This window comes from Taudactylus pleione, unplaced genomic scaffold (genome assembly GCF_031769625.1).
Source record: "Taudactylus pleione unplaced genomic scaffold, aTauple2 ptg000190l, whole genome shotgun sequence".
In the NCBI taxonomy this organism is placed as follows: Eukaryota; Metazoa; Chordata; class Amphibia; order Anura; family Myobatrachidae; genus Taudactylus; species Taudactylus pleione.
The window spans coordinates 949,228-972,139 of record NW_028284592.1 but is presented as its reverse complement, the minus strand read 5'-3'; the positions used below and the strand labels follow the sequence as shown (position 1 = coordinate 972,139).

Below are 22,912 nucleotides of genomic sequence, written 5' to 3'. Positions count from 1 at the left end.
GAATAGGTGCCGTGCACATTATTCTCCTGTTGCACACCCACTGGTGTGCTCCCTCTCCACAGCCAGCCATCGGATGGGCATCGGAAGGCTGCAACCATCAGCTTCCGATGTCCATCCCTAGGAGGTATGCACTGGTTAAGGTAGGGGTGGGCAGGGCCACTTATTGCAAGCCCCTTGGATAAGGCCATCTGAAGATGGTGTTGGGTACCTGGGCCAAGCTCTGAAAACCTTTTGGGGTTGCTACTGCAATAGGAAATGAGGGTACCCCTACATACAACCTAAGATGCTTAAATGCGTATTCCCACAAAAAGACAAATATGCCCCTAAATAATTTCCAGTGCATCCATTTCTGGGGTGATAACCTCATATGATTCCTGATGCAATTGCAGAGGCTAATCTCCCCAGTTGAAACCCCTCGTTATATACACAGTAATAGTAAGTAACTCTGCCACTGTCACTATAGCCCGTCTCGTAGACACTGCCACATATACAGTGACACTTAGTTGTCTAACACTGCCCTAATGCAGGACAGTCTCTGGAACAGCCGCTCTCAGCGACTCATTTGCCCTACGGTGACGTCACTTCACTTTCAGCTCTCAGGCACCAGTCGCGTTTCCAGCTGACTGAGAGAGCCGCGTTGCCATTGGCTTTCCCTGTTCCGTGAGTCTATTGGCTCCGAGAGGCGCGATGGGCGGGTCCCTGCAGGGAAGTGCATTGCAGCAGGGTTACACAGTACGGTGGCTGTGCTCTGTTACTTCCGGTACATACCGCTGGCCGGCGGCGCTGCAGCTGCTGCTGTGTAACGGGGAGCCATGTCTGTCCGCTGACGGCCGCCATGTATTTCCTGAGCGGCTGGCCCAAGCGGCTTCTGTGCCCCCTGAAGAGTCTGGAGAGTCCTTTCCACATCCAGCCGGACCCGCAGCGCCTGTTCCTGGCAGTGCTGTCTCCTACCCAGCTCAGTGTATGGCACAGCAGAGTGAGTACCCCCTCAAGATGTGTTGACAACTGCTTTCCTGTCGCTCATCATAGCGGCCAGTGCCAGGTGTAGTGCTCGCTACCTGCCAGTGCCCGGCTGCGCAGTAACAGATCTGTATGCTGCCTGTGTACTAGGTGTCCATGTTATGATCTCTCTCTCTCCATTCCCTATGCTGTAGATATGGATAAAACGAAACAACCAGCCCATAACTGTCCTAAGCAGGGCTTGTATCGTGGCAGTCAGGAGCTGATTGGTTGGTACTTTATCTCCACGGTGTGGTACATCTCTCCCCTAATCCAGTAAGACTGGGAGCTGTAGTGTGCCATGGTCTACTAGCACATAAGGCTGATACCCTCTGATGCAGCAGCTCATCAGCAAAGTGTCTGGATATGAAAGTGTTTATGATCCTTGTTGCCCCTGCCTGCATGTCCCAGTGAGGGCACTAATGCTGTGTGTAATGTGTCAGTAGAGGTGACCGACCCCTGTGTAGGTTTGATTACGTGTTGCACAATATCACTATGTGTGACTGATGGCTATTCAACAACTCCTCTGTTATTATATGATGGTCGTGGGTTACTTACTTTTCTAGTTTTAAACAGTGGCTTCTCCCATACTAGCTTCATTTTATTTCTATTTTTTTATTCCTTATTTTGATATTTTTGGTGAATGGTAGTTTGCTGAAGGAATAAGCCTGACATACCCTGGATAATATACATGCATCTTGTATGTCAGTGTCTCTCAAACTCTGTCCTCAGGACCCCACACAGGTCATATTTTCCAGGTCCCCCAGCAGGTGCACAGCTGTATTCATTACTCACTGACACATTTGAAAAGATCCAAAGTTGGAGCTAATTATTTCACTTGTGATTCTGTGAGGAGACCTGGAAAGCATGCAATGTTTGGGGTCCTGAGGACCGAGTTTGAGAACCTGTGTTGTATGTACATAACTAATTCACAAGCCACTTTATAATAAAAACAACAATGCTTTTTTTAATATGTTCGTTGTCCATTTTCTTCTGTATATTAGTCTTTCAGTTGGACTATAAAGGTATAATTATATAGCCAACATTACTTGTCAAAAACATTGTTTTAGCAGAATCATAGTTCTTGTTTTGTAACTCTATACTGAATATATGAATGTTTTTGTGTAACAATGACGTGCTCATAGGACTATGTTGTAAATGAGAATTGGTGCAGAACAAAATGTTTTAATAGATATTTGCAGTTCAATATGCTTTGTAAAGTAGCTAATATTTTCCCTCTTCTGTTTTACAAAGGTGGCAATGTTGCTGTTTTAGTAGATGTGGAGTTTTTCTATTTGGATTTTACATGTTTGACTCCATCTAAATACAAGAGTCACAATGGGGGGAATTCAATTCAATTCAATGCGATGTTGAATAGCTGGGGGAGGGAGCTCATGAAGCTATTCAATGTGGTGTTTGTGCAGGCTAAGGCATTCTTCTCGTACCCCCTGGGGATGCGAGAAGAAATCCGACAAAAGTGCCGGGCGCGCAGCTTTTTCCCTGTTTAGCATGGCGCTAACAGCCGCTCGCCCGGCACTTTAGTCAGAGAATACCGGTTCTCGTGCCTAAAGACCCATGTTAAGTCGCGAGAACCGGCATTCTCCGACATAACAGCGCACTGAATTGAATAGCTCTGGGGCTCCCTCCCGGTGCTATTCAAATCACGTTGAATTGAATCCCCCCCCCCCCCCCCCAATGAGAGTTTACATATGTTTGTAGCATCTCACTGACTTCCTTACCTTGGTCTGTTAAACAAGTACCTTTTATGTACTCCCTGCATGTTGTCATATTTCATTTAATAATGTCACTTTCTGGGCAGATAGCGTTCCCGCTAGGCTGTTACAGCGGGGCGCGGCGCCCTGCCCTCCTTCTGGAGGGCAAAAAGCACCCTGCCCTCCAGGAGGAGGGCAAAAAGCGCCCTGCCCTCACAGCCTGCGGGAGCCGTTCTCACCCGCGGGATGCAGTGTCCCGCGGGTGGAGAAACATGCGGTGACCATGTCACCGCCGGAGAATAGACGCCGGGCGCATGCTCCCGGCATCTATTCTCCCTGTCTGCAGGGCTTGGGGGCTGCCCGGCGTGTCCGTAAGTGCCGGGCACGCCCCCAAGAGTTACGAAAAGGGGACGCGTCTTATAGACACGCCCCCTTTTCCGATGACCACGCCCCCTTCTCGGTCGCGCGCGCACGGGCATGCCCTCTCTAGCTCCGGCGCCCTGCCTCCCGCCGGAGCTAGAGGGAACACTAGGCAGATATATATAACACCTTGCTGACCGTAACTTGTTATTATTTTAGTGCAAGTATATAATGTGACACTCTACAATTGAGAAGAAACGCAGAAATAAAGCAAGACTTGGGGGTATTTTTGCTAAATGTCAGATTCTTAAAGTCGCTGATGGATTTGAAACAGCCATAGTAATTAATGCTAAATCAGGCTTGTTTAGCATTAATTACTATTACTGTTAGAAATGTTTGTTAAAAGGGACATCTCCCAATATTCGTGACTCTCCACTTAAATTACTCCTTTCTATTAGTTCTAAAAGCACTGTTTCCTCTCTGTATTTGTATGGGTTGGGCACGGGGTGCCGGCGCTCGGGATCCCGGTGGTCAGAATCCCGACAGAGTTGGGATACTGACACTTTGGGTCAGTATCCTAACCTTCAACCTACCCCTAACCCCCCCTAGTTCCTAAACCTAACCTCCCCGCACCCTAAACCTAACTCTCTCTCTTCCCCCCCCCCCCCCTCCCCCCCTTAGTGCCTAACCCTAACCCCAGTACTTACCGCCGGGATTCTGACAGGTGTTGGGATTCCTGCACCGGCATCCCGACTGTTGGGATATTGACCCTTCCCATTTGTATATAATGGCAGCTCACAAGTCATCAAACCTACCACGCCTCAAAATGCGGTGGGAGGAAGATGTGTGTTCGATGTTTGATGAATATTGGTCTTTGGCTCTGGGAAGTTCAAGGGAGTCTGTGGCCTCTCTCGATTTCAATAAATCCAACTATTTATAGTACATAGAACCTATTTTACACCTGAGCGTCTCTGTAAAATTGGGGTTGAGCAGATGCAGTATGTCCCAAATGTGGGGGGACATTTTGACATCTCCTTTGGGCATGCCCACAGGTGCAGAGTTTTTGGGGACAGGTGCTACGAGCTTGTCTCTATGGGTATTTCTCAGTCTGTTCTCACACCAACTGTGTGCACGCTGGCTGAGGATGCCTTAGATTGGTACACGAGGCAATATATTATTGTGTTTTCTCGAGCTAAGGTCTGTATTGCACGAACACGGTTGTCATCAATGGATCCTACATTTCGGGAATGGATTTCTCTAGTTAATATCACGGTGTCTCATGAACGATAAATCGATACTGCTCGAAAGGCTGAAACAAAATTTGACTGCATATAGCTAAGGTGGATACAGACAAGGTACGCCAAGTTTTTGAACATGTCCACATTCTGAAGAGGCAGTCATCTACTATCTTTCTGGCCAAGGGACAGTCACCCTTGTTCCAAGGTTTTTGCACATAGAAGATACAACCTGGGACGAGGAGGAAGGAGCCATGGATACATGAAGTACCTACACTCCAGGATAAGACTGCATGATGAGAAGGGCATACACTCTTAAGGCAATGTTTCCCAACCTTGGTCCTCAAGGCACACTAACAGTCCAGGTTTTAGTGATATCCATGCTTAAATACTGATGGTTAAATCAAAATAACTGATATACTAATTAAGACACTTGTGCTCAAGTATGGCTATCCTTTAAAACCTGGACTGCCTTGAAGACCATGGTTGGGAGTCCCTACTCTAAGGTGTCTGGTGGGTGCGCATCTTCTGTCATTCAACCACCAGTGGAGAAGGTCCTTTTCAGACAAATAGATGACTGGTATAACGAAAAGAGAATACATTCCCAGTTTCTCGGGTCCTCCACAAAGAAGGTACTGTTCAACATGGTTATCAATCGACCGACGAAATTGCCTTAAATCAAGCAATTACTACCCTTCTGGATGCGGGAATGGTTGTCAAAACAAGTAATGGGATTTTATTCTAATCTATATTTAGTCCAAAAACAAAATGGGAACCACAAACCCATCTTAAATTTAAAGGACTTAAATACAAGTCTTCAGGTAGACAAGTTCAGGATGGAATTTGTAAGAACAGTCATAAGTGGAATGGAGGTAAACAGGTTTTTGGAATGGATAGGTATCAAAGATGCCTACCTCCACATGCCCATTTGGGAATGGCATCAATGTCTTAAGATTTACGGCTGAGGGAACACCTTTCCAATTCTTTGCTCTTCCTTTCAGTTTAGCCACAGCTCCTCACATTTCCACAAAAGTCATGGCAGTCCTAGGATCCATGGGAATAAAGAATGTTCCCTTATTAAACAATGTGCTTTTCAAAGCAGATTCAAAATATGCTCTTCAAGTAGATCTGTTATTGGCAGTGGTGAGTCCCATGACTGGGTTATGAACTGGCAAAAGTCCAGGATGATTCCCAGTCAGTTCATAAAGTTTTTAGGCCTTGTTTATAATACTCAATATCTAGTTCAGAAGATTTTGAAGGTCAGAAGTCCATCGGTTCTACGGTGTAGGAAGTTACTCTGAAAGATCGTGTTCTCATTAAAGTGCTCCAGTATGCAAGACTGCATTCCCAGATGTTTCAATTGAACATTCTAACAAGTTGGTTGCATACCAACCATCCATTATCGACCCAGTTCATCACTAGAGACAAGACCGTTTCTAAGGTGGTGGACCACGTCAGAAAACTTGAACAAAGGCAGAAGTTTTCTCATCCAGGATTGGTTGGTAATCACGATGGATAGGGGCAGTTATAGTAAACCATTGTTTTCTGGGACTCTGGTCCAGCAAGGAAACACAATTTTCATTCAGTGTGTTGGAACTATGAGGTGTTCTAAACTCATTGAAGAAAGTACAGTTTCTTCTGGGAAAGCCCATAAGAATCCAGTCGGATAACACTACTGCAGTAGCATACATAAATCAACAGGGAGAGACAAAAAGGTTCCCTAGTGACGATAGAATCTTTTCGATTCATATCTCTGGCAAGCATTCATGTTCCAGAGTTATCTGCAGTCTTCATCTCAGAAATAGAGATTTGGAAGGTGGACTTTTGAGTCGCTAGTCCATTCTTCCATAGTCTCTGCATTAAGTCTTCAACAGTCTGGTAATGTGGTGGGGTCAATCGGAAACAGATCTAATGACTTCTTGTTTCAACAACAAAATGTCTGTTTTAATTTGTTGTTAATGGAGGTTCATCTAGCTTATTTTTTTCCTCCGTTAGAGAAGGGGTGTCTCCAGCGCTGACTCAGAGGTATCTTGGCTCTATTGGATGGTTTTTAGCTTTTACTCCGTAATGAGTCTTGTGTATGAATTAAAGTAATGTCCAAACCAGAGTGACATTTTGAAAATCTACTTATTTTTTATTATTATTATTATTATTATTATTATTATTATTATTATTATTATTACAATAACAACATCTTAGTATCCTGGAGTGATTTGAACTCCTATGGTGCACACTAAATATATTTATTAAAAATAAAAGTTAATGCACCAAATGGTATTCTGGAGAATACTATTATGAAGGAAAATCATAAACTTTAAGTGGAGACCAGTACACATCTCCTGTAGGATACAAAACTAAATAAACAAATTTTTATAAAGACATTTTAGGATAATATATTGAACATGGTACATATGGTTGTAAGTTATTTATTTTAACTTTTCAGTGACGTTGTAATGTATTTAGTGTGCATCATAGAAGTTCAAGTCACTCCAAGATACTAAGATGTTGTAGTAATAATTATATATTTTCACAATTTCACTCTGGCTTGGACACTTACCTTAATTCTTACACAAGGCTTATTACGGAGTAAAAGAAAAAAAAAAATCTAATAGAGTGACTCTAAAAACACCTCTGAGTCAGCGCTGGTGACACACCCCTTCTCTAACTATTACCTTTTAAAGGCTTTGGGAAGCCTTCTTGCCTAGTGGCAGACACTAAGGCAGAGGTTCCCAAACGTGGTCCTCAAAGCTCCCCAACAGTTCACTTTTTAGAGATATCCATGGTTGAGCACAGGTGGTTATATCAAATTGACTTTGGTACTAATTAAATCACCTGTGCTTAACCATGGATATCTCTAAAACCTGATCTGTTGGGGAACCTTGAGGAACCTCTGCACTAAGGTATTCTCCCTCTTTGGGCGCCAGCAACTACCTTGTCTTCTGAATTTTTCCTCCGGTACCTGTGCTTCCTCAAGTACTCGGGAAGATGATGGTGGAAATTATTCCAGTAATTTTGGTAGCACCATACTGGCCAAATAGGGTTTGGTACTAAAAATAGCAGTGGGTCCAGGGATCAGACTTTCTTTTTTTTGACACGATCTGTTGTCTCAGGGGCCGATTATCTGTCAAGACATCCATTGGTTACATTTAATGACATCACTCTTGAAGCCAATATTTTAAAAAGAGAGAAGTTTTTCAGCTTCAGTAGTTTAGACTATGATTAAAGCCAGAAAGAAAGTATCTTCAGACAATTATAGAGTCTGGAAGATTATATTGCATGGTGTAATAAATCAAGTTTCTTATTCCTCTTTTTCCTTGCCAGGGGTTCTGTCTTTTCTTCAGGCAGGCCAAGAGTTGGGTCTTTGTTTAGCTTCTCTTAAGGTACAGGTATCAGCTTTGTCAATTTATTTTCAAAGAAGATTGGCTCTGATCCCAGAAGTAAACACATTATTGCAGGACGTATTATATATGATCTAAATCGGGTGCTGTCAGCCCTTCAGTTACCACCCTTTGAACCTTTGCTTGAGGTGGACATAAAGTTGGTAACTTGGAAGTTATGTTGGCTTTTTACTATATCATCAGCTAGAACTGTTTTAAAATTAGGAGCTTTATCTTGGAGACCTCCATTTCTGGTGTTTCACAAAGGTATGGCAGTGTGATGTGCATTACTTTCCTTTCAACCTAAAGTGGTGGTGGCATTTCATCTTAAGAAATTATCATATCGACTCTTGCTGTTAGAAGTGTTTAGAGTGTTAAGAATATATCTGGAGTGGACAGTCAGTATAAGGAAAACTGATAGTTTACTTATTTTTTATGACGCTAAAAAAAAGATTGCCCAGCATCTATACAGACTATAACCAGATGCTTTAGGGCCACAACTCAGTATGCATATCAGAGCCGAACAACTTATCCCAGCTAGGATCTCAGCTCATTACTCTGGCTTGGTTGGGAATTCATGGACGGTGCCACATAGCGCATCCGCAGGGCAGTTATGTAGAGCAGCTACATGATCCTCTGTGCAAACATTCACCAATTTTTTACAGAAATTCATGATTTTGCGTCCAGGGATGCAAAAGTATTGGGTTCAACCAAGGCTGAATATACCATCCCCTAGGGGCAGCATTTGTACACCCCCCCCATGGTCAAGAAGTGTCCCCCAGATGAAGAAAGGAGAAAATAAGGTTTTTGGTACATACCATTAAATCTTTCTCAGAGTCCATCTGGGGGATACTATGATCCCTCTCATTTAATTGCGTATGAGAAGGGGTACAAATTCTATTCCTATTTTTGTTCAACCTATCTTTGGGTCTTTTAGGGGACAATCAACTATTTTTTTTTTTTATTCACGGTAATTAATAGGCACCCAATGTAGTAATTGTTTTGTGGGTGCCCATTAATTATCGAACTTGTTGTGTTTAACAAGGCCAGGTTTAGCTACGTAAAATTTCTAAACCCATCTAAAGTCCTGGTTAGGGCGCCCAAACAGCAGTTACAGTGCCAAACCATATCTGCTCGCTACATCAGGAGGCTGAGAGCAGAAATACCGGCCATCGCACCCGAATGGAGCAACAATTGAATTACTCAGTCGAGCACCCATCACTGACAGCGGCCAGCGCAAACATTTGAATTCCCCCATTTAAGTTCAAAGTGCTAGCTCCTCAACCATCACTATACGCCATGGTCAAGTAATGTCACCAAGGTGGATTCAGAAAAAGAGATTTACTGGGAATTACCAAAACCTTACTCATAACATTCCCACCAACTGTTGGCATTTGACAGACTTTAAGGTAATTGAAAAACTGTTCGAGGAATACGGTGCATGAGGAAACCTAATTCTCTCTCTCTCTCTCTCCTGTTAATTTGTTGAGGTAATCTGCAGAAATTTCACCCCACGCTTCCTGAAGCACCTCCCACAAGTTGGACTGGCTTGATGGGTACTTCTTGCGTATCATACGGTCAAGGTGTTCCCACAACAGCTCAATGGGGTTGAGATCTGGTGACTGCGCTGGCCACTCCGTTACAGACAGAATACCAGCTGCCTGCTTCTTCCCTAAAATAGTTCTTGCATAATTTGGAGGTGTGCTGTGGGTCATTGTCCTGTTGGAGGTGGAAATTGGCTCCAATCAAGTGCTGTCCAAAGGGTATGGCATTGCAAAATGGAGTGATAGCCTTCCTTATGCAAACTCCCTCTTTACCAGCACCAAAGCAGCCCCAGAGCATCAGATTACCTCCACCATGGTTGACAGATGGTGTCATGCACTCTTGCAACATCTTTTCATTTGTTCTGCATCTCACAAATGTTCTTCTGTGTGATCCAAACACCTCAAACTTCGATTCGTCTGTCCATAACACTTTCTTCCAATCTTCCTCTGTCCAATGTCTGTGTTCTTTTGCCCATATAAATTTTTTGCTTTTATTGGCCAGTCTCAGATATGGCTTTTTCTTTGCCACTCTGCCTAGAAGGCCAGCATCCTGGAGTCGCCTCTTCACTGTAGACGCTGACACTGGCATTTTGCGGGTACCATTTAATGAAGCTGCCAGTTGAGGACTTGTGAGGCGTCTATTTCTCAAACTAGAGACTCTAATGTACTTGTCTTCTTGCACAGTTGTGCATCGGGGCCTCCCATTTCTCGTTCTACTCTGGTTAGAGCCTGTTTGTGCTGTTCTCTGAAGGGAGTAGTACACACTGTTGTAGGAAATGTTCTGCTTCTCGGCAATTTCTCGCATGGAATAGCCTTCATTTCTAAGAACAAGAATAGACTGTTGAGTTTCACATGAAAGTTCTCTTTTTCTGGCCATTTGGAGAGTATAATCGAACCCACAAATGTGATGCTCCAGATAGTCAATTGGCTCAAAGGAAGGCCAGTTTTATAGCTTCTCTAACGAGCAAACCCATTTTCAGCTGTGCTAACATAATTGCACAAGGGTTTTCAAGGGTATTCTAATCATCCATTAGTCTTTTAACGCGCTTAGCAAATACAATGTACCATTAGAAAGAACACTGGAGTGATGGTTGCTTAAAATGGGCCTCTATACACCTATGTAGATATTCCTTTAAAAACCAGACGTTTGCAGCTAGTATAGTCATTTACCACATTAACAATGTATAGAGTGTATTTCTGATTACTTTAATGTTATCTTCATTGAAAAACACAGTGCTTTTCTTTCAAAAATAAGGGAATTTCTAAGTGACCCCAAATCAGTCACGCTGAATCCGGCACTCTTGGCTGCTGTAAGCCTCATTCAAAAACGCTTGGGTGCCATCCACAAATAGGGCATTGCTCCCCTCCAAATAGTCCAAACAATACGTCACTCCAAGACTTGTAAAGTACAAAAAGCTGTGTCTTTAATACATCAACGTTTCAGGGACTGCTATCCTGTCATCAGGACAGACATCCAGGGACTGTCAGTGGATGACTTTTTGTGAACATGGATCCAAAAAGTTCATTTATGGTCAGAGAGAGGATATACATATATAATCTGTATTTTTAATTTTCCTTTAAGCATTTAAATGTTACTATGTGCAATTGGAAGCCAATTCCTAGTAATCTGATCTGTGTTTTGGCTCATCACATCCATGTGAAGTCTTCAGCTAGGCTCCTGAGCTAGGGTTGTAAGTGAACATGACTAAATTGAGGTTTCTTTGAAAGCGCATCTCTTCTTGTACATTTGTGAACCTCTAAATTTGTACAGTATAGGGCACAAATAGCAACCTTTGCACATCTTGGTGGCGGGCCAATTACTTTTAATTTTCAGTGTAACCCCATGTACTGCCTCACAGAAATGTCTGAACTAAACATAAATAAATAAAATCATCCCTTCCTGCATACAGGCTGCCTTGCTCTCCCATTCCCCTGTAATCATGTAATTCATGCTTCTTTCTCCCCAGTTTCTTCTTACCTAATACACAACTACAGGAACATTTAAAGGTTGTCCCTGGTTTAACAATTATGACACTGTGAAAACTCTTGGTGTCTTAAAATTAAATTAATTGGCTCCCAACATAAAATGAACCCTAGCTTTGTATGTGGGTGAGTGTGGTAAGGAATATAGATTGTAAGCTCCATTTGCAGAGGTACTTTTGTGAATGGCCAAACATTCTCTGTAAAGCTCTGTGGAATATGCGTGTGCTATGTAAACTGGTAATAATGCCATGTTCTTATTGTGTTGACTGTGTTTACAGTCTCTGGGACAGATTCAGTTACATGCAAGCTGCCGTTGTCTGCTTTCCTAGCACATTTATTAGCCAGTCACTGTAGGACAATTCTGCTTGGACCTCCATAGACTGGGAGGAGAATTTGCCTATTGTCTCACAATGCACAGACAGCTTTCGCGGCTAATTAAGTTTGCCACATAGGAATTACCTAAAGCAGCAACATGGTGTGTGAAAATGCCATGGACCGCACCCCCTCGATCAGACGTTTGTGGGTCAATCCATATCCAGTGGTGCAGAATTAAATTTAATTGGTTGCTTGACCATTTTTTATTTTATTTTTTTTTAAGTTTTTTTGTGTGAAGACCCCTGTAAGTTAGTAGTCGGAAACCACCATTACTTTATTTTTATTTACCTTCATATGAAGATGGCAGCCATTTTTGTATCATGGCGTATGACATTTTTCTCTGTTACGGACGTTTGGTGTAAATGCAATATCTCAGTTCAGAAAAGTCAGAAAGCTGGGATAAAAAAAAAAACATTATCAGCACATTTCAAGGTGTATTTTTGTCATATAACTCTTTCCCTACCTCTGTTTGTTATGACTGAAATTTAAGCCCAAAGTTGTCAGAATTTTTAAAGTATTTTTTTTGGATTGTATTTCAGGGGGGAAGGAATAAAATTTCAGAGCTGTAATCCCCACCAATATCTCTGGTGGGGGACCTGATAAAAATTTCAAATTCACAATATTCTGAGGGGTAACTGTAGAAAAAATTGGAGTTTGATATTCCATGTGAAACAAAGTCACTGTTTTACATTCTGACTGAAAATAAAAAAATGGAATATCAAATGCCAATTTTTTTTTTTATTTTTTATTTTTTTACAGTTACCCCTCAGAGTATTGTGTAGCTGTGAATTTGAAATTTTTATCAGGTCCCCCACCAAAGGTATTAGAGTTCAATTTAGATGAAAAACAAGTAATTTCAAAGTGCTCTAATAAAAAATTTGTTTGGCAAATCTTTGAGTATATAGCTATTCTCCCAAAAAATTATAGCTCTGAAGTATTATTCCTTCCCACTGAAATACAATCCAAAAAATAGACTTAAAATCTGACAAACTTTGGGCTTAAATTTCAGTCATATGGAAGTGAGGTAGGAAAATAGTTACATGACAGAAAGTAGCTTGAAATGTGCTGAAAATAATAATTTATCCCAACTTTCTATGACATTTCTGAGCTGAGATATTGCCTTTACCTCAGAGTATTATGTCGAGTAGGGAAGGGGGAGAGAGGGGAAGGCGATACACCGCACAGAGGAGTTCTAGGCCACTGTCAAGATCACACACACACAAATAAATGCTAACAGAAAGATAGTAGATTCCTGATAAAGATATTGCTGTTATGAGGGTGCTCCCAAGGAGCAATAAAGAGCTGTACAAAAAAAGGGGAGAAAAAAGAACTCCTATGTATAGGGGCACACCTCAATAAAATGTAACTTTTAATAGGAAAATCAATAAAATATAGGAATCACTTAATTAGTAAAAATAGAACACCCTTGAGGTCAAATACAAGATCTCTAAATTTCACATAGTAATCTATGCTCAACAGACAATAGACAAGTACATACAGTAATGAAGTAACATTAATCAAAGAAAAGCAGGGGAAAATATTGGAGTATTAGTGCATAACGTGTAAAGTGAATTGGTGGTGTAGGTCACCATTAGGTGACGGCGAAAATAAATCAAAACATATATAAATCACATGTATAAAACACATACGTATTAGAAAGAAACATGACCACTTGTATGCTCAAAATTATTAATTCATACACCTAAAATTACTTGAGGCGTCCCTCTAATAAATGGGAATGTGGAGTATGCTTGGGTACAATGATTCGAGTGTAGTAACTAATAGAAAAAAAAATAGACTCCGCATTTTGCATACACTGGGATCTGCTTTTCCCAGTCCTGCCAAGCATCAGACTGGGAATGACAGTCCCGTGCAACGGCACAGTGAAAGAACAATAGGCCCATTTCTGCTGCCAGCACTGGACTAAGAGTGCCCCCTGTTGCAAAGCATTGTAGGATGCAAATCAAAGTCACAGCTGGTGAGAGAACAGAGAAAATAAGTAAAGTACCTGTCAATGATAGCAGAAAGATTCCCTGTGGGATAGTGGTCAATGATGATGGGGTCCTTTGTGCGCACAGGGGTACCCCTAAGCTGTGCCAACGTACGTTTCGCCAGGGGCTTTTTCAGGGGCTTGTGCGCACAGAGGACCCCTGCATCATTGACCATTGTCCCACAGATCATTTCCTATTCCAGATCATTTCCTAACCTACTGCTCTATGAGCCTGATTCAGATTTGGAAATAGAGTAAATGCGGGTATCAACTACCCGATTTAAACAGAGCGATTGAATGATAACTACATCGTTATCGTTCAATCGCTCTTAAATCAGGCATGCAAATGTCGGAAACTACCAGCGATGCACGCTCCCGCTGGTCGTTTCCAACATCAATCATCGCCCGAACATACCGGTCCATCTGCCAATAACAGGTTGACCATGTTTGGGAATGATCAGTCGTTCGGTGTAGGCACTGCAGAGGATGGGGAACGACAGTACGATTACGATGTTGTAATCGTACTGTCTTTCCCTAGTTGGCATGTGGATGTGCGCCTTTAGATAGAGCAAGTAACTGTGCATCTTGGTAAAACCGTGCTGCACTGCAGGTGGGGCAGATGTAAAATGTGCAGAGAGATTTAGATTTGGGAGGGGTGAATTCAAACAGAAATCTAAATTGCAGTGTAATAATAAAGCTGGCAGTATTTACCCCACAAAAATATGTATGTATTTCCACCCCTTGCATTGCAACATGGTTGTCCAAGTGCCCAGTTACTTGCTCTATCCTACTCTATTCCCAAATCTGAATCAGACCGTATGCTCTTTGCTCACTGTCTAACCCTACTGTGTCAGACTTATCTGTCTGCCTCTACTTTAGATTGTAAGCCATAACGAACAGGGCCCTCTTCCCTCATGCGCTTTTCTTTCCCCCACTTATGACATCACTTTCACTTTTGCGTAATGGGTTCAGCTAGCGCTGTTTTTGTAAGTATTATATCTGCATATGCATCAATGATTATATTTCTTCTATCCTATGTTCTTCAGTGTTTGGTACTATAAGTTTAAGGCATTTTCTTTCTTGTTTGCGCTGCTTCCGTTTATGTACTTTGTAAGACACTATGGATTCTTTGTGACACCATATAAATGAACGACGATAAGACTATTAAGGGAAGGCTAGAACACATTATATATATATATATATATATATATATATATATATATATATATATAATCATGTAAACATTATTTGATTTCTCAAATACTGGCACCCGTGTCCTGTTGAACCCAATTGGAAAAGGAGGACCAGTTTTAACTTTACTACTGTATTTGTGCCAAAACCTTACTGCATGGGTGGTTGATGGTGAATAAAATGAATGAGAAATATGCTCTTTTACATACTGGTTTAACTAGTGCTTTAACCCTTGATTTTATTTTAAACTCTGAGGGGTTAAATCAGTATCTAGTAGTCATCATTAAAGCCCATGTTTTCTAAGTAAATAAGTATTCATTTTTTGATGGTGAAGTTTATTATAGGCCACTACTGTTGCATTTGTTGCAAGTAGGGTGTGTTTTCATTGGTTAACCTTTTTTAAATTGTTGTTGCTGCATGGTGGTACATTGGCTAGCATTGCTACAGTGCTCAGCTCCCACTGGACATATCGGAACGGGACAGATCTTAGCCGATTATAATGTAGATAATCTAAAATTGGAGCTGTATTACTAAACAATAATTTGTTTATGGGAATTTAAAGCAATAAGTTAACTTTTACAGTATGAAGGTGTCTATGCATGAAACGGTTGCCTGCTAATTGGAGTTTCACTAGTTTATGTGATGGTATTAGTAAATCTGCTGCCATTAGGGGGATTTCAATTCAGCGCGATGAGTAGCTGCGGGAGGGAGCCTCCGCAGCTATTCAATTCAATGCGCTGTGTGCCTTGTCGGGAAGCATGTAAGTCAGAGAATGCCAGTTGTCGCGACTTAACCTGGGTGTTAAGGAGAGGTAACCGGCATTCTCTGACTAAAGTGCCGGGTGCGCGGCTATTAGCGCCCAGCTAAGCCGCCAAACAACTATATGCCTGGCACTTTTGTCGGATTTCTCCTCGCATCCCCTGGCAGGTGCGAGAAGAAATCCTTTGCCCGCCCAAACAGCGCGTTGAATTTAACTGCTGTGTCTATTGTCTGGGTGACTGTTGTATATCCATGTCAAACAAAACAAAAGCGGCTCCATCGCGCTGAATTGAGTCCCCCCTCCCAATGTTTCACTTCTCATCCCTGTAATCTTATTTCAGCCTCTGCTATCATTCATAGTAAATTAAATGCTAATCCTTACAAAGCAAAATGTGTGGCCTATTGACAAGGAATATGTGCCCTCATTGGTTGGTAGGGTGTGTTTGAAGAACATAATGAGTTTGTGTTAAGCACAATACACTTCTGGTCTGTACAAAGGAATAACATAGGTCTCTAGCTATTTTTTCTTTGTGCTCTGCACAGTTAAGCACAGAATGTGATGTGAGTTTGTAATGCTTTAAAGGATAGCTATGCCATGTTCCATATATTTACATTGTCTTTCTTCTATGTTTTAGCCTGGCGTGTTAATAGCCAGTTACAAGGAGTCAGCGAAAGCCACGGTCCAATTTGGAGCTTACAAGCAGTCAGAATGGAGACCGGACAGCAATGTCATCGTTATTGCAGTAAGTAGATGGAGTGTGTAGGAAATAATCTATGCTTTATGTTCAAAGCTTGCAGGGAAGATATAATTTATGTCTGAATAAGGCTGTTTGTTTTAGTTTACGTTTTAATTCTTATGTGTAATGGCAGTTACCATACTTAATTCTTAGGCAAGGTTGCACGTAGTAGAAGTTTATCCTCGTTTAGGTGAAAAAATAAATCCATTTGTCTTGCCTGCATTGAGAAGCAGGATACCCATCTAATCTATGCCCTGGAAATAGACCTTGATTTTGACGGAAATTTTGGTGGGAATCCTGCTCATATTCTTAAAGGCAAGATACTTTTATTCTGTAAGGTTTACCTAAGCAAGGGTTGACTACAGCTTCAGTGTACATTTCTTGTGTGTGTGTGTGTGTGTGTGTGTGTGTGTGTGTGTGTGTGTGTGTGTGTTGCAATCCTGATAAGTTTTTACCACTTTATATTGCATCTCCTTTTTTTTTCTTTTTTTTTTTCATAAGATGCTCAGCCACACTAAGTAAATATTAGCCATAGGCTGCAATGAAAGTGTCCAACAGTGGCCATTCATTATTGTCACATGAAATTCGTTATCAAACATTCCTCATTAGTGCTGTAATCATCTTAGTGCATGTATCTATAATGGTTGTAAGTGGTTTTTACTGTATGCTGTGTCTAGCTTAACCAAAAGGTTTGTTCCCAAACAGGTGCACTGTACACTATTTACATGAAAAATACTAGATTCCACTCAAACTGTTATGCTGGGTACACTTTTTAACGATGTGTATCCAGCACGAAGTCGTCTGCTGTGGGTTCCGGCAGGGGTACAGGCAAATGAAGAAGCGCACATCGTCAGCGACATAGCAGGTACACACTGCCCGATGTGGACGATATCATCTAGTGTGTACCCGGCTTAAGAAAACAGTGTATGCTGTCAAGATGGGCACACTTGAACCAGATATGCTACTTTCCGGGTTACCTACTTTTACAGCAAATTGTTGGGTAATCATCTGCTTTGTTTTTTGGAAAGCACCACCACAAACTGCATAGAGACTGCTCTAAGTATTAGGCATTTCTCTTTCATCCACTAGGGGACACTGGAGGTGCTTACGCTGGGGTATAGAGGCATGGATAGCTGGAGCTGGCACTTTAAATTTAGAAGTGTGAAGGTCCTCCCCCTCTATGCCCCATCAGCCTTCAGTTTAGAAAATGTGCCGTCGGAGCTGGTCACATTATGCTGTGCTCCAGCAAGTCAAAGATTTTATTTCTTTTATTTTACACTATTATTTATTTTTTGTTTTATTATTTTAAAACATCTTTTACATTATTTTTTCAAGTACCCTTTGCCACATCTATAAAGGTGGGGTCCGGGTTACTGGCACCTTGTTAACCTCCTGGGTTACAGGAAGGAGTGTGCAGTGCTTCACCAAAAGCATCTGACAGCTCATTAATGCCGTGCACACACACAGCACAGACTGCCTCCAGGAAGCAGGGAGGAGAAGTGCTGTTCAGAAGAGCCATCCAGGAGAGCGCAGTGAGTACAGATCACTTGCACTTTCCCCGACTCCTGCCCCGCTGCCAGCGCTGAATTCAGGGAGCGCTATAAGTGCTGCTCAATGATTTATGCATCTCCCCTCTCCCCGCTGATGAGCGCGGCTAGCGGCTCCTTGTCAGCGGGGCTAGCGCAGGGGGGAGGTTATAACAGCGTGGTGGCCATTTTACAGTCCCTCGGACTTGAGAAAGGGGGCGGAGCCTAATAGCGCGGGCTCCCTATCTAATTAACGCAGCAGTGGCTGTTAGAGCAGCGTGGGAGCCGCGTTTTAACCTGTTACTTGCCTGCATCTCTCCACTACAGGTAGTGTGCAGGCACATGCAGAAGGCTGATTCTCCTGTCTACATCCCTGGCAAGAGGCTGTGAGTAACACTGCGGTGTCAGTGCAGGGAATCTAATCTGTGGGAGGGGGTACCTCTTCCTCTGTGTCCCGACCAGCCTTCTGTTTTATTTCAAATCACTGCTGTGTCTATTGTGTCTGGGTGACTGTTGTTTATCCATGTCAAACAAAACAAAAGCGGCTCAAAAGATGTTTGTCTGTTCTAAATTTAACCACAAACTATCTAAGCCGCATGCCACTGGGTCCACGTTATGTGATGCTTGTATAACAATTGATCCACCGATGGCTATTCCTGACTCAGTTGCTCCGCCATGGGCCGCTGACATGGTAGGAGTTATGTCAGACTTAACGTCAGTTAGCTGAGGCACGTAAGTCTCAACCTCCCTGGGTGGCGGGGCTAACCAAGTCTCTAGACACCTTGGTACAGGTTATGGGCACAGCGGCATCCGCACCCTCCACTTCCTACCAGAGACCGAAGTGTACTCTGACGACTGTTCTCCAGTCAGAGGAGTCGGAGGAAGAATTCCTTACTATGGAGGATACCGAAGAAAGTGAATTGGAGGTTGCATTACAGGACGATACCCCTCAGGAGTTAGAGTCCACCTCTCCCGGGGTGGAATCTTTAATTTTGGCGGTCAGAAAGACTCTGAATTTACCTGAGGATATAATTCCTCCATCACAGGAGTTTGAATTATTTAACGAACAACCGAAGAGCTCTGCAGTTTTTCCGTTCTCGCAGCAACTTCAGCAACAGCTCTCGGTAGCTTGGAAACAGCCGGATAAGAGGTTCCAGATTCCGCGCCGGTTTTCATCTAGTTACCCTTTTCCTTCATCCATGATGGAGAAGTGGGAAACCCCTCCTCCAGTAGATACGTCTGTCTCCCATCTCTCAAAGAAAACAGCACTCCCTGTACCGGGAGCTACAGTTCTAAAAGATCCGTTGGATCGTAAGTTGGAGACAACGCTAAGATCTATTTATACAGCAGCGTGTGGTCAACTCAGGCCCACACTTGTTACCGCTTGGGTTAACAAGGCGGTGGTTTCCTGGGCTGATCAATTGATTACAGGATTGGACTCAGGTAATTCCAGAGCAGAGTTACGTCTACTAGCAGAACACATCCGTGAATCTGCAGTTTACATGGGAGAAGCTTCAAAGGATATCAGTCAGATTAGTGCTCGCATATCTGCTTCGGCGATTTCGGCCCGCAGAGCCCTCTGGCTACGCGCTTGGCAAGCTGGCGCAGAATCCAAGTGTGCGGTGGAAAGTCTACCATTCACTGGCGACATGCTGTTCGGGCCGGAGTTAGACAAATGGATATTTCCCAGGCCATAGGGGGTAAGTCTTCCTTCCTCCCATCAGCTGCACCGGCTCCCAGAAGAATTTACACAGGACCTTTGTTTAATTCCTTTCGGACGCCACATTCCTTTCGTGGTAGGACCAGAGGTGCGCCCACGCAACCAAGAGGTGGCAGAGGTAGAGGTCGTCCACACACGGTTGCTCGTAGACCAGAGCCTAAACCAGCTGAGAAACAAGTGGCATGACGGTCTTCCGTCCCACCTGGGACCATCTGCAGTGGGAGGCCGCCTGCAAAGATTTCAGCAAGTTTGGAACCAGACTTCTACAGAACCATGGATCCGAAGACTAATTACCCTGGGGTACCGAATAGATTTCGAGACCTCCCCTCCACCTCGGTTCTTCACTACAAGTCTGCCAATACAGCCAGAAAGAGCCAAGGTTCTACAGGAGGCTAGCCAGTCTCTAGTAGTATCTTCTGTGATAGTTCCAGTTCCGGAACTTCAACGAGGTATGGGATTTTACTCAAACCTGTTTGTAGTAGCCAAGCCGAATGGCTTGGTCAGGCCCATCTTAAACCTAAAGTCTTTGAACCGGTATCTGAAGATGTATCGTTCCAAGATGGAGTCTCTAAAGTCAGTAATAGCGAGCTTGGAACCAGGGGAGTTCCTATTATCCCTGGATATCAAGGATGCATATCTCCATGTTCCCATTTGGGAACCACACCAGGCTTTTCTGCGTTTCGCCATTTTGAAGGATCATTATCAATTTCGGGCATTACCGTTCGGGTTATCCTCGGCTCCCCGCATCTTCACCAAACTCATGTCAGTCATGATCGCTCTCCTTCGATCATCAGGAGTGAACATAATACCTTATTTGGACGATCTGTTACTCAAGGCTCCATCGGTGCCTCTTCTATCAGATCATGCCTTACTGACGTATCACATTCTAATCCAACATGGTTGGATAATCAACTTCAAGAAGTCGAATCTCAATCCGTCCCAGAAACTTATTTCTGGGCATGATATTTGATGCGAAATCTCAGAAGATTTTTCTTCCAACAGACAAGGCCAAGGATATCCGAGTGTTAGTTCAGCTGGTCCTCAAAACAAAGACTGTGTCAATGCTTCTTTGTCTGCGTCTCTTGGGGAAAATGGTAGCTGCTTTCGAGGCACTACAGTTCGGCCGGTTCCACTCCAGGGTGTTTCAGCTGGACCTGTTAGCACAGGGGTCAGGGTCTCATCTGTTCCTACATCGACAGATCCGTCTGAACCCGGTTACCAGAATAGCCCTTCTTTGGTGGACACAATCCAGCAATCTGTTAGCGGGAAAACGGTTCGGAATGTGGGACTGGATCATCATAACCACGGATGCCAGCCTTCGAGGATGGGGTGCAGTAGTCCTCGATTATCACTTACAGGGTCGATGGTCCCCTCTAGAACAGAAGTGGCCCATAAATGTGTTGGAACTCAGAGCGATTTACAATGCTCTGATAGAGGCAACAGAGTTGCTAAAGGCTCGTCCGGTAAGAGTTCAGTCCGACAATGCGACGGCTATCGCTTACATTAACCGCCAAGGAGGGACTCTGAGTCGCATGGCTATGCGAGAGGTAACTCTGATCCTCCGGTGGGCCGAGAATCAGTCAATAATCCTGTCAGCGGTATTCATTCCTGGTGTGGGCAACTGGGAAGCAGATTACCTAAGTCGACAGGATGTCCATCCCGGGGAATGGAAGCTTCATCCAGACGTGTTCAACGCGCTGATACGTCGATGGGGATGTCCTCAGGTGTATCTCTTGGCGTCACGATTGAATCGTCAGCTTCCAGTATACGTGTCAAAAACTCGAGATCCGCAGGCGGAAGCAGTAGACGCTCTGACAAGTCCGTGGACCTACGACTTCATTTACCTTTTCCCTCCGATTCCACTTCTTCCTCGTCTTCTAAAAAGAATAAAACAGGAGTCAGCCTCGGTAATTCTTGTGGCCCCGAACTGGCTTCGGAGAAGTTGGTTCTCGGACCTTCGGACCCTATTATCAGACGATCCGTGGCCCCTTCCTCTGCGCCCGGATCTTCTACCGCAGGGCCCTTTCATACACCCCAACTTAGCGCAAGCTACGTTTAACGGGGTGGCTCTTGAAACCGATATCCTAAGACGTAGAGGTATCCCAGACACGGTTATTCCCACCATGCTACGCGCCAGGAAGCCAGTTTCAGCTGCGCATTATCATCGCATCTGGCGTGCTTATATCTCATGGTGTTCCAGTCGGGATCTTCCGTCTAGGACCTTTCGCTTATCCCGGTTTCTGCTTTTCCTTCAGACGGGTCTGGATTCTGGCCTTCGTCTGGGAACCTTAAAGGTTCAGTTTTCTGCCCTTTCCATTTTCTTTCAAAGGAAATTGGCCCTCATTCCTGAGGTGCAGACGTTTCTTCAAGGGGTCTTGCGCGTGCAACCTCCTTTTGTACATCCAATTGATCCATGTGATCTTAATCTAGTTCTTCTGTTCCTTCAGTCACCCATGTTTGAACCTTTGGAGGAGGTTGATCTTAAGTACCTATCTTGGAAGACGGTAATCCTCCTGGCTCTCGCTTCGGCTTGTAGGGTTTCGGAATTGGGGGCTCTTTACTATAAACCTCCTTACCTAGTGTTTCATGCGGATAGAGCGGAACTCGGGATGATAGCCGCCTTCCTTCCTAAGGTCGTGTCGGATTTCCATATCAATCAGCCTATTGTGGTACCATCGTTGGTGGAGGACTCTGGTTCTTCTACCTTGGATGTGGTTAGGGCTCTCCGCATCTATGTTGACAGGACTGCTTCCTTTCGTAAGTCGGAGTCGCTTTTTGTCCTCTATGATGCGGTTCGGAGGGGTTGGCCAGCGTCTAAGCAGACTTTAGCACGTTGGATCCGGCTGACTATTCATCAAGCTTATGTTAGTGCTAACCGTCGGCCTCCTTCGTCAATTTCGGCTCATTCCACACGTTCTGTGGGTGCGTCATGGGCGGCCGGTAGAGGAGCATCTACGTCACAATTGTGTCGTGCGGCAACTTGGTCTTCAGTTCACACGTTTGTCAAGTTTTTCCAAATTTGATACGTTTGCCTCTTCGGCGTCCCGTTTTGGCCGCCTTGTTCTGCAGGCACCACAGAGCACTCCCGCCCGTGGGGATAACTTTGGGACGTCCCCAGCGTAAGCACCTCCAGTGTCCCCTAGTGGATGAAAGAGAAAATGGGATTTTGGTACCTACCGGTAAATCCTTTTCTCTGATTCCACAGGGGACACTGGACGCCCACCTCTGCGCTCTTAGCCTGCCTGTTCGGTTTTGTTCTGTATGTTGTATGATTCAGTTATTGTGTGTTTCTTCTCTCCTTTTCACTCCGCTTGTTCTCCACCTCCTCTCAGTCTTCATTTTTTAAACTGAGGGCTGGTGGGGCATAGAGGGGGCGGAGCTTCACACTTCTAAATTTTAAAGTT

At 43.7% G+C, this 22,912-nt stretch overlaps 1 protein-coding gene across 3 annotated transcripts in view; it reads left to right on the top strand.

Moving 5' to 3' along the window:
* Window positions 1-735: 735 nt before the first annotated feature.
* Window positions 736-22,912, top strand: part of RIC1 (RIC1 partner of RAB6A GEF complex) — a 107,074-nt gene continuing 84,897 nt past the window's right edge. For all 3 annotated transcript variants that reach the window (XM_088476582.1, XM_088476583.1, XM_088476581.1), the window contains exons 1-2: window positions 736-976; window positions 16,161-16,268. In XM_088476582.1, the coding sequence (XP_088332708.1) occupies window positions 836-976; window positions 16,161-16,268 (249 nt within the window). In that variant the 5' untranslated portion in view covers window positions 736-835. The remainder of the gene's footprint in view (window positions 977-16,160; window positions 16,269-22,912) is intronic.